General features: G+C 49.7%; 2 protein-coding genes across 2 annotated transcripts in view; one reads left to right on the top strand and one right to left on the bottom strand.

Moving 5' to 3' along the window:
• Positions 1–862, top strand: LOC125949869 (uncharacterized). Its single transcript, XM_049677302.1, has 2 exons — positions 1–151; positions 207–862. The coding sequence occupies exons 1-2, from the start codon at positions 104–106 to the stop codon at positions 696–698; spliced, it is 540 nt and encodes a 179-aa protein (XP_049533259.1). The 5' UTR covers positions 1–103; the 3' UTR covers positions 699–862.
• A 3,083-nt stretch (positions 863–3,945) lies between these two features.
• The window catches only part of LOC125959574 (uncharacterized), a 10,068-nt gene continuing 1,927 nt past the window's right edge, over positions 3,946–12,086 (bottom strand). Inside the window, exons 2-5 of the mRNA XM_049692400.1 lie at positions 9,467–10,011; positions 6,840–8,790; positions 6,772–6,782; positions 3,946–5,573 (exon numbers count right to left, since the gene is read on the bottom strand). Coding sequence (XP_049548357.1) covers positions 4,238–5,573; positions 6,772–6,782; positions 6,840–8,790; positions 9,467–10,002 — 3,834 coding nt within the window. The 5' untranslated portion in view covers positions 10,003–10,011 and the 3' untranslated portion in view covers positions 3,946–4,237. The remainder of the gene's footprint in view (positions 5,574–6,771; positions 6,783–6,839; positions 8,791–9,466; positions 10,012–12,086) is intronic.

Raw genomic sequence — 12,086 nt, 5'->3', positions numbered from 1 at the left:
TGGGATCATTGTGTTTGTAAACAAGTTCTGACGTTTCTCGCGTTCGCCGGAAAATCGTTTTTCTCTGAATTTTGTGAACTTTTTGAGGAAAATCCAGCAAAATATGCTAGATATCATCATTAAAACAGCCAACAAAGATGACTTCACGGAAGTAAGATTAGCCTTCCTTCTGTAGTGCCTTCACTAAACGTTCCCGATAATTGCAGGCCATTTTTCTGCTTGTGGATTTCATCGTCGAAGTGCCGCGGTCCCAACACACCCGGGAAAGATTGGCTACTTTGCTTGGACACCCGGTGGCCAGCGAGGAACTGAAGGCGCTTCTAAAGCACTTTGAAAATCTCGTCCGCAATTACTGTGTAGGAGAACTCGACGCTGATCGCTTGCGGTCCCATTTCACGAATCTTGCCGCGGACCAGCAGGGCCGTCTGCTGGAGATAGTGAACCTGCGGAAACCGGAAATAGCACAGAAGCTCATTGATGAGGTAAATAGGCGAGAGGGCGGGGTTCCATTGGTGGAATGGTTCGATTGGAATGTTAGCTGGGTGATGGGAAGCAGTAGTTTGGCCTCGTTCCGCAAGCAACTGTGTACGGTTACGCTGGCGTGCCGGGATGTTGATTCGCGGTCCCGGACGGTGAGCTTCGAGATGGACAAAGGCCAGGTGGAGGAAACCATTCGTCAACTCGAACTGATAGTATGATAATAACAATGGATCGCCGAATATGTTGCTACTATAACGCGAAAATTGACACGGGGAAAAGAGCCATTAAGAGGTTTTACAATGCGTAATCACCTTGTTCGTTCTATAAATTTAACTAAATCTATCGAAGCAGTCTATATTACTGTCAAAGTTTACTTTCAAAGAAAGAAAGATTATGATTTTCTTCGATGTTTTCCAACTTTAACTTGTTACGAATATTATTTGGGTGTTTCTTTAAACAAATTGTACGTGTTGAAAGTTAAAATTATACAAAGTATTTCTGGTTTGGTGTTCAAAATGAGGTTAGTGTTCCAGAGCAGGCTATGCGAACTGAATGCATAGGCACAGTTCTTTCAAAGGGGCTGCTATTTGGTCGATGAACTCACACGGATATATTTCCATTTATAAATATGAAAGTACCAATTCCAATGGATAAAATATTTATATTGTTTATTTCTTCGTTACTTCTTAATTTTCTACACAAAGTTACTTGATCATAATTGTGTATATAAGTGTCAGCGAGGGGGTAGTTAAGGAATGATTACAAACTATGCGATTATTTCGGATTATATACTGCCCCATAGAAAAGAGGCATGCGCGTAGTTTCCTCACGAATGATCATAAGAAACGGTCCATTCACGATGAAGTTGACCTGGGATGGAATACGATCAATCAGTGTCAACGTACCTGTACCAGCCTCGGTACCACGTTCGTTCACGACTAGATCTATTTTGTGCAGCATTTCGTTCACATAGATCGTAGAATTCAATTGTTCCCAAATGCCCACCAAAGTATCACGCCGACGACGACGGCGGAAAAAGTCATCCGTTTCGGCACAGCACACACACATTCCGCCGCCGTAGACACACTGATCCTTTAGGCACGGGGCACGACGGACACCTTGCTTCTCCAGCACCTGGCACTCTGGATTCTGTTCCAGTAGGAACTTGATCGCGTTATCCTTCGTGTCCTGTAAGGCGTCTAATATATCTTCCTCATCTTCTCCAGTGATGAAATGCCAATTCCGTGTAAAACGAAACAGATTGACACTGTTTGGATCGAACAGCGCATACAGACCCAACTGCTGTAAGGTGCTTTTTAGGCTAAACAAATTACTGATATGCATCTGGGGCATCATTAATGAAACGGATTTCATTTTCATCTTCATCACAATGTCGTTTACAGTCTGCGCTGAGATCTTATCCTGCAATGCTCGCACTTGGGAGCGTGTCGAGTTGACCGGAAGGAAGATGTACATCGTCACGTTCTGCTTGTACGGTACACCCAGGATGCGTACGTTTTCCTCTTGCCAGTGATAGTAGGGCATGCAACCGCTTTTGGCCATCGTCGGTACATCGATTGCATCTGGCCCACCGGGACCGTTGGGAAAGAAGGGTCGATCACTCGTACCAAGCGGCAGAAATGGCTCCTCCCAATAACCACGAAAGTATAGCGTGTTGATGATAAGCATTACCGTTTCCGGGCTGATATGGGACACAATGTTGTTGATGTGACCATGGGTTTGATTGTACACCCAGCTGTTGATGGCTTGTACCGATTTCGATTCGCTTCCGACGAAATCCAGATTCTGGAGCTCGCTCTTGTACAATTTTTGAGCCAGCGCGTTGTAGCGTTGGTCAAAGTTGGTATCATTCCGGGTGAAGATACCGTTCCCGATCTCAATTTCAACATTGGTGCTGCGCGTGAGAAATGACAAAAGCAAAGCAAAAGGTTAGTGTGAGGTAGGGGTAGGCTTTTTGGTCCATTTTCCTCGCTTTTTTAATACTCTAAACTATGTCAGCTTGCAGGTCGACCTTATGGATAAGGTTACACTAGCAGCAACTCGTAGACTGTCTAAAACTGTGGTACTAGTTAAAAGGTTTCAGCCAATCGCCCTAATTTGTCCTTTACATTGATGAATTGTGACAAGCAGATGATGCTTATGGTGGTACGATCTTCGCTTCATACAAAAAGGTAAGCGAATAAGTCCATTTTCGGTTAAATAAGACGAATGAGGGCACATAATTGTAGCTCAATGATTTATTCGGCCTATCAATGCATGAGGTCGGTGTTACAGTCTGGTTTGTACTGGATTATTTCGGGCTGTATATTGCTCCGTAAAACAATGGCAGCCGCGTAGTTTCCTCTCGGATGATCATCAGAAACGGTCCATTTACGATGAAGTTGACCTGGGATGAAATACGATCAATCAGCGTAGCCGTAGCTGCACCTCCCTCGGTACCACGTTCGTTCACCACCAGATCGATCTTGTGCAGCATTTCGTTCACATAGACTGTCGAATTCTGTGGGTCCGAAAAATCCATCGTCGTATCACGTCGACGGCGGCGGAAAAAGTCATCCGTTTCAGCGCAGCACACACAGAATCCGTCTCCAGCGCGACAGTTATCCTTCAGGCAGGTGACGCGATCAACACCTTGCTTCTCCAGCACCTGGCACTCCGGGTTCTCTTCCAGCAGAATTTTGATCGCGTTATCCTTCGTGTCCTGCAAGGCTTCTAGGATGTCCTCACTATCATCACCGTTGACACGTTGAATATTGAGCAAACGATATAGATTGGCACTGTTGCGATCGAATAGCGCGTACAGACCCAACTGCTGCAATGCGGTTTTCAGACTAAACGAATTGCTGACATGCATCTGTGGCAATAGCAGTGAAACCGATTTCATCTTCATCTTCGTCACAATGTCGTTTACCGCCTGAGCGGAGATCTTTTCCTGCAATGCTCGCACTTGGGCGCGTGTTGAGTTGACCGGGAGGAAGATGTACATCGTCACGTTTTGCTTGTACGGTACACCCAGGACGCGTACGTTTTCCTCCACCCAGTGATAGTAGGGCATGCAACCGCTTTTGGCCATCGTCGGTACATCGATTGCATCTGGCCCATCGGGACCGTTGGGGAAGAAGCGTCGGTTACGGGTAGCCACCGGCAAGAACGGTTCCTCCCAGTAACCACGAAAGTATAGCGTGTTGACAATAAGCATTATCGTTTCCGGGCTGATGTGGGACAGGATATCGCCGATGCGACCGTGGGTTTGATTGTACACCCAGCTGTTGATGGCTCGGACCGATTTCGCCTCGTTACCGACGAAATCCAGATACTGCAGTTCGCTCTTGTACAGCTTCTGAGCCAGCGCGTTGTAGCGTTGGTCAAAGTTGGTACCATCCTGGGCGAAGATACCATTTCCGATCTCAATATCGACTTTGGTGCTGCGCGTGAGAAACGATAAAAGCAAAAGCAAAAGGTTAGTGCGAGGTAGGGGAAGGCTTTCCGGTCCACGTTGTTTCGGTCGTTCTTAAAAGCAACATCGAATCGCGAGTTTTTATCAAACCAGATCGACCCAGGCTATTAGGTAAGGTAGAAACACTTTATTTCCATTTAAGTATGTTCTTCATATAAAATTATCTTTAGCATCGCTTTTCTAGAGAGGATAATATATTGCATAATGGCCTAGAAACGTTTGCGATCCTGGTGTCGCTCGTGGGCGATTAAATATCCCTCAATTCAACCAGCTGGGAATTTAGGAAGTCGGATCGAAGACGGCACCATAGAACAGCGGCATTCGCGTTCTATCGTTGCGAATCAGCAGCACGAACGGAGCGTCCGCCCGGAACACAACACTAGTACCGGATCGGTTAAGCGTTATGATTGTTGCCGCACCACCCTCGGTACCCTTTTCATTGATCTCCAGATCAACCTGGTGCACGGCATTGCTGACGTACAGCAGCTGATCGGGAGTGCTGGCGGTGTTACGCTTCGTGCGCCTTCGCAAACCCTTCTTACCAACCGGACCATTCTCCTTGATGATACGCTTGTTCAGGATAAAGTCCTTGCTGCGCAACGGAACCTGTTGAGTCTGCTTGCTGCTCGGAACTTTGTAGCTAACACCACGCTTTCCACGACCTCCACGTTTCGGGCTCGTTGTAGTAGTTGTTGTAGTTTCTGCTGGTACGTCAGTAGCTGGCACACTATCGGTGGTCATCAGCATCAGCTCATCGTCCGAGGTATCGTTGGGTTGGATGCGTGGAAATACTATCGCACCCTCCATCGATGGCGTTGGGTGCATGATGTACGGTGGAATGTTAACTGTTGGCCGTGGCTCCGGGGCAGCGAATTGCAGATCCTCTTGATACCGGTTCGTAAACTCATCTCCGTTCCAAAGTTCCGTCACCATACCGGTCAGATTGCTGTACGAGGACGAGAAAAGCGATCGTGTGCCGAGCATCTGTAGGACACGTTTCAGATCGAGCATATTGCTGATGTGCATCTTCGGGAACAGTATGATTGCGGTCTTCATCGTCATATTATCGATCAGATTATTAAGGTTGCCACTGTTGAGCTTAGCCATCAGAGCGAGGACCTTCGCCCGATTCGAATCGTTCGGCATGATGACGTACATCGTGGTGAGGCCCCTCTTGTACGGTACGCCCACGATCTGGGCGTCCAGTTCGGGCGATTCGTAGTACGGGAAGCAACCACCGTGCCCCATCATATCCACCATGATTGGCGGGTGCTCTCGGCCGTCCGGGTAAAATTCTCGCGGCTTCGTGGCACCCTCGATGAAGGTTTTGTGCCACAGCGCCCGGAAGTACAGGGCACTGGCTAGGACGAGTGTCGTGGCAGGGGCCAGCTGCGACGACAGGATCTTAGGAATCTTGTCGTGCGTTTTCTCGCTCACCCATCGGTTGATGTAGCTCGTCGAACCGGCCGTATCTTCGGCGAAGTTAAGCGACTGCACCTCGGACTGGTACAGCTTCATCGATGCCTGACGATACCAGCGGCTCAGGTTGTAACCATTCTGTACAAAGAGGCCGTTGGCGAGAGTGATCAGGTGCTGTTTGGAACCCGCAGGAAGCCTACAGTCAGCCGAGGCAAGGGAGAAAGAGAGAGAAAGAGACCGAAACGAAAGACATCAGACTAACGGTTGTGAACCAAAAACTGGAGCGGCTCGATGGTCGAACAAATGAAGTCAAATGAGTTGTTTGGTTTTGGTTAGAGATCTACCTTTCTACATCCCAAATTGCCAATCCCAGGTGCCAAATTTGAATTCTATCAACAGATCAAGCTAAGATAGCATGCTGCCAATGCTACTTAAGATGGGCGGGTCTGATGGAATTAACGGTGCTATCTAACTACTCCATATACTCACCGGTGGCAAATTTGAAGCAAAGAATCCTTATCTCTGCTGTATCGAAAAACAAATTAACAAACACGTAGGACAACTCCCTAAACTCGTCCCAGGAGCACTCACAGCGAACCGAAACGGGGCGTATTTAAACCGATATCATCGAAGATTCTACCACCATCCCCTCTACCACATATGTCACACAGGAGGTTCTGATATTCTGTTTCACAGCCACATCCTCCTGCAAGCAATCGTCATAAATCCTTACTCAGCATGGGATATCTCAGCCGTACCGCGCCGGCCACAGTGTGCTGCTGGTGTATCCGGTTGTAATCAAATCACTGATGTCTCAAACTACAAGACGTCTAATATGTTATCAAGGAATTTTAAATTCAGTAGACCCGAATGAAATCATAGAAACACCAGACATCAAGTGGCCTTGAAACCGATATCGCTTGGAAATCCCCTAAAGGTGCTAAGTGCAGCATATGGCCAGTGCCCAGGAAACTAGGAAGCTCGTCAACGATTCGACCATTTGGCTACAGACCGGTTTTACGTGCCGAGTTAATGTTTACGTCGGTGAGTCGGTGTACCAATTAGGTTTTTACATCGTGCTCTGAGCTACTGGCAGGCGGCTAGTGGTGCCATTAGGTCTCTTACTTAGTAGCAAAAAGATTCTACTAGGCGCCCCGCAGTGCCAGAAATGGCCGGTTCCGGCAGTCATAAAATGAAGTGTGCGCTACGTGCAAAATCATAAAGAGCGTGAGTGTTTGGGGGCATCTTAGAACTTGGAGTGGTTCGGCAGGTGCAAATTACCCGTAAAACTGTACATTTCGGTGAACTTTCTTCAAACGTGAAGCTACATATACAAGACATTTGATCGTTTTTATTGCTCTTGGTTTCCATAAAAATACTGAGGACCCCCTTACACTAACAAATGCTGACGAGCAGAGCAGGTACGGCTGAAGCTACTGAAGCTGCCGAGCAAACTTTAGGCCCGTGGATCATACACCGCGCCGTAGAACAGGGGCAGGTTTGTGATATCGTGCCGAATGTATAACACGAACGGCCGGTCCACGTTGACCGTCACGGAGGGCCCAATACGATCGATCACGGCCAGTGTCACCGCACCACCTTCCGTACCTTGCTCGTTCACATCCAACACCACCTGGTGTATGACTTGATCAACGTACAGTGGTGAACGTTGTTGTTTTTGGATTTGCCTTTGCTGCTGTTGCTGTTGCTGCTGCTGTAGCTGCTGCTGTAGCTGCTGTTGAAGTGACGGTTGCGGACGGCGTTGCACTTGATTCGATAGCTGTTGCTGCTGTTGCTGCAAGTTGATCTGGCGCTTATTTCGAACTTCATAGCACTTCGATCTGTCTATGCACACACTTTGTGCCGGTACCCATTCATAACGATACAAATTGCAAAGCATCTGCTGGTTTAGGTACGGAATCTGAACACATCTTAACCGTACATCTCTATTCTCCTCCTGATCTTCTGAGTCGAATCGACTAACAACCTGAGCTCCTGGAGATCTATTCGGTTGCTGCTGTGACTGCTGCAGTTGCTGCTGCTGTTGCTGCTGCTGTTGCTGCTGCTGTTGCTGCTGCTGTTGCTGCTGCTGTTGCTGCTGCTGTTGCTGCTGCTGCTGTTGCTGCTGCTGTTGTTGCTGCTGCTGAATAAGCAACTGCGACTGGCAACAGAAACATTCTGACCAAAGATATTTACAGGCAGGATTGGCCAGGCAGGCTGCTTGCTGGTTTTGTAGCCGTTGTACGGTCGTGTATCCTCGCTTGACACAAATGTACGACTCCTGCTGATTAATCTGCACAGACAAACGGCATTTTTTATCTGTCCTATCGTAATAATGGTTGGCAACCTTGGCACCACATTCCGTGATCGGTTCATCGCGCTGCACGGGCTGATGTGTGCAGGAGCAACCTTTGGCCGGCGTAAAGATGCAGTTTTCTACCAGTGCGCACTCCTGTTCGTTCCATTGTGTCGTCACTATACCGACGGTAGGTGCAATGGGCTGTACTGAAGGTGCCGAAGGTGCTGCCTGTGGTCGCTGAGGTTGCTGTAGTACCTGCGGCTGCGGTTGCTGGATCGGTCGCTGAGGTTGGGGTCGATTCGGTTGTTGTGGAACCAAGGGTCGCACCGTGGTGGTCGGAACTGCGATCGGTCTTGTGGCGGGCGCTTTCACCCCCGTTGGTTGGAAGTATTCGTTAAATTGGTCCAGGTTGTCAGTAACGGCCGAATCTTGTAGTATATTGGACAGATTGCTTCGCGCTGGATCGAACAGATCGCTAACACCGAGCTGCTGCAGTACACCTCGCAACGAAAGACGATTCGCGATGGACATCTTTGGTATCCTCACTCTGCCCTTCTTCGACGTCATTCGATCGATCAACCAATTGAGCTGTGGTGCGCCAAGGGTAGCTATTGCCTGCTGTACCTTGGCCCGGTTCGAGTCTTTCGGGTAAATGATGTACATCGTCGACTTGCCCGTTTCGTACGGCAATCCCAGTATCTCAACACCGTAATCCGTCTGGTGTCCATTGAAGTACGGGAAGCAACTAATCGTGGTCATGGTGTCAACATCGAACGGTGGCTCGAGCTCACCGTTGGGATAGAAGGGACGGGGCCGAGTTTCGCCTGTCCAGAACTGCGTTTCCCACTTTGCCTTGAAGTAGAGGGCACTGGCCACGATCAGCTGGGCACCGCGCAACTGAATTGGTTGGACAATATTCCGGATCTTGCCGTTGGTCGCTCGTGCGCACCAGTCGTTCATATATGCGGCCGATCCGGTGGAATCGGACGCAAAGTCAAGATTGGTGACGTCACCCTTGTAGAAGTGGCTCGTAAGGTTGAGGAAAGCGTACGCCGGCGTCAGGCCACTCTGAAGAAACAATCCGTTTGCCACCGAAATTCGATGTGCTGGCGATCTGTTGGTCGTTAGTAATCGGGGGATAAAAGATGGAGGTGCCGGTGATAGAGAAGACCAATGATTGCTGCTATGAAGTTTTTTTATGAGAACGCCAAGCCATGTCAAGCCAAGAGAGAAAAAGAGGGAAAGCAGAAAAGCAACAACATCTATCGCTAGTTTGAAAGTCTGTGCCTTACGCTTCGTGGTTTGTTTGTGAATTTAAAAGTCCAAAAATCCAAAAACCAATTCACACGCAAGGTCCCAGACATTCCTAACACCCGGAGAGTGATGGTCTGGCCGTTCCAATACCAAAGCGGCCTCCGCGAGAAGGCAAACTATTTGATAATTGAAACAGTACACCACCCCCAAGACACCTACCCCACAGAAACAAAAACCCACCAGTAGCAAAAAGCAGATGCGCTTGCTGGCTCTAGTGAGCTCTACGATTGACGCACTACGCGAATCGTAAACGATCTGCCGATTTGGACAGGCAGATTTCACGGCAGGAGGATGCCCGGGGTCTCTGTACATGAGTGTGCGCTTTGGTTTATGGTGTTTGTGCACTAACTAAATGCTCGCTACAAAAACCGCTACTCCTTGTGATGGACCCCGCTTAGTGACACACACACACACCCACAGAGACAGCCCCAGAGACAGACGCATGGTGGACTGCCGAGCGGTTGTTCTGCACTTACTCGTTTGCACTGGAGCCCGGTGGCGGCGGATAATCGTCGTCTTCGTCCTCCTCCTCATCAACGCGGTTACACTTATCGTTCCGGCGCCAGTGGACGAGCGGTTCAAGGCTCGCCTCGTTCGACACCAAATCTTCGAACAGCCTCCCGAATCCCATGTGGATGTCCTTGAACGATATTCCGGTCTGCTCGAGGCCCATCACCCTTAGCAGCTCCTTCTGCGTCTGGCCGGCGGAACCGAGCAGCAGTAGGGACATCGCACCGGCAATGCTCACCGGCGAGAAGATCTCCGTCTTGCTCTTCTGGCTCGAGATGGCTCGGGCGATTCGTTGCGCCAGGTTGGTGACACTATCCGAGACTAGCAGCACCTTTTCGGAGTATCGTTGCGGCGCGGGTTCGGCTGGACTCTGCTGCTGCTGGTTAAAGCCATGGTTTTGTTTCAGCTGACCAGCCGTCGGAGTGGCGCTCAGCACTAGTGATACCGCCACCAGCAGCAGCACTCCTGCTGCTCCTGCTCCTGCTGAGCGAATTGTGCACATCTTGAAGAGCTGCAAGTAGGAAGAGCAAGAAATGATACTTTCAGTGATCACAGAACCCAATGCTATTTTTAGATCCAAAGCTCCACTCTGCCATGCCACAAAAGGGAAGATAAATGGCAAATGGGAGCTAATATCGGTGATGATGAGGACAGTAATCTGCCTGCTCATCACGTCCGATCCTCGGGGTGAACAGAAGATGAAGGTTTTGCTTGGAAGATGATGATGAACATTCGAAGGAGGGGTAGGTGGCTATAATTGATCAATTTCCGTTCCAAACACGACCAGAGCCAGGCGCAGAACGAAATCTCTGCCGCTGTTGCTGCTGCTGCTCATCGATCCAATTCGTTTCGTTCGTTCGTTCGTTCGTTCGTTGAGCCTCGCTCGCAGGTTGTACCATCTGATCTGATGGCACCCCCCTTCCCCGGGGGGACCGGTTTGCGGCTCTACTACGTCCATCTACGCATTGAGGCTGGCTGGTTTAGAACGGTGCGGTGCGGGTTCCCACCGTACCGCACCGCATCCGATAAGATGGTGCGCCGATGAAACAGCGATCGAAGTTTTGGAGCTTCCCGTTCGTCGCTGCTGGTGGTGGGGAGGGAACCGGATTGTGAGCGTCATCAGAAAAACCCAGGTCGTGCTGATGCTGCTGCCGCTGCTGCTGCGGCTCGGCCCGTTGTTGTACTCGGCTCGTTGTAGCTCTGTTGTTTGCGTTGAAGGCGCGAATGCCTTCATGCGGGCAGAGCTACATCGCAGCCCGGACTCGATCGCGACTCGAATCGTTAGCACATTCGACCGATAAGAAAGAGCAGCCCGCACAGTAATGCTCTGTGTGTCAACAGCGAAATATTCAAATTTCCGTTGATTTCTCAACTCATCTCGGTAGAGGCGCCGAATGGCACGATGGCCTTGCTCACTCCGGAAGGTTTAGCAGAGGCATCGGTACACACTCGTCAGTACACTGTAATCCCATACCACGACCACCACCACCACGATCACACTGCGCCGTTGTGACACTGGAAGGTCAATGCGGTTATCGGGCGCAACAAAATGGAACGGTTCCTCCGCATTGCTCCGGGGCACGGGATGGTGATGACCCGTGAACACGCCGTAACGGCCTCCGGGACTCGACACTCTACGAAAACTCTACCTTATTAGTAATACCGTCTGAATTCGTTGGTCGAAAAAATTGGGAACCGACACGTCCGAACGGTACCGCCGGTTGAGACGGACTGGCGAAATGTTTTGACTATGGTCGGCAGATGATGCTAGAGCCTCGACCGTTGTCGCGGACCACTGCATGGTGGCGCTCCGCGCGGTGGTTACAACCGGTTCAGGTGGTGTTGCTGCCGATTCATATCTTCACCTTTCGGACGGACGTCACCACTACCCGTGCTGATCCGAAAACGAAGCTTTATGGTGGCTACACACACGTTTCCGCCTTGTGGCTGCGAACGGCTGTGTCTGCGAATACCGACCGACCGGCCGTCGCTGGTGAGATACCTGGATTTTTACACAGGGTACACTTGCGGTATCCCGAAACTTTTGAATTATGTATCTCGTTCTCCCCCCACACACAAACACACACACACACACACTGTGCGGTTGGCTGGCAGAACACTGAACCCTATCTGCAGCACGTGTGCGGGGGTAATATGTGGATTTCGAAAATGTCACTGACACGCAAGTTGCCTACTTATGCGGCGGTGAACTGGTTTGGCCACGGCCATCACCGCTGCCGTGTGTCAAGGTTTCCGCAAAAACCACTCATTCACGGACACGGGAAATGCGCGATGCGATGTTGAGGTAGCTTTACCCAGTTTTGCATTTCATTCTAACTCTCGGGGCATGAGTTGCGGGAAATGGGCGGCTGACGAATCGCGCGACGATTACCTAATAACTTGGGATCTCCTTCGCAAACAAGGGTATAGGATCAGTTAATGGAGGGTGAGTTTGATGTGCTGGTTGCCTTTTTGTTTTGTTATTGCGGTCTAATGCAATGGTAGTGCAGTATTGTGTCAGAGGCATTAGAGATTTCTAGAGATTCATTTGCAATGCAGGGTGCGCCGTCTAGAAATGCTAGCCTT

The sequence above is a fragment of the Anopheles darlingi genome, chromosome 2 (assembly GCF_943734745.1).
Source record: "Anopheles darlingi chromosome 2, idAnoDarlMG_H_01, whole genome shotgun sequence".
Classification (NCBI taxonomy): domain Eukaryota; kingdom Metazoa; phylum Arthropoda; class Insecta; order Diptera; family Culicidae; genus Anopheles; species Anopheles darlingi.
Note: the sequence above shows the minus strand (reverse complement) of the source record. Positions and strands in the feature narration are given on the sequence as shown.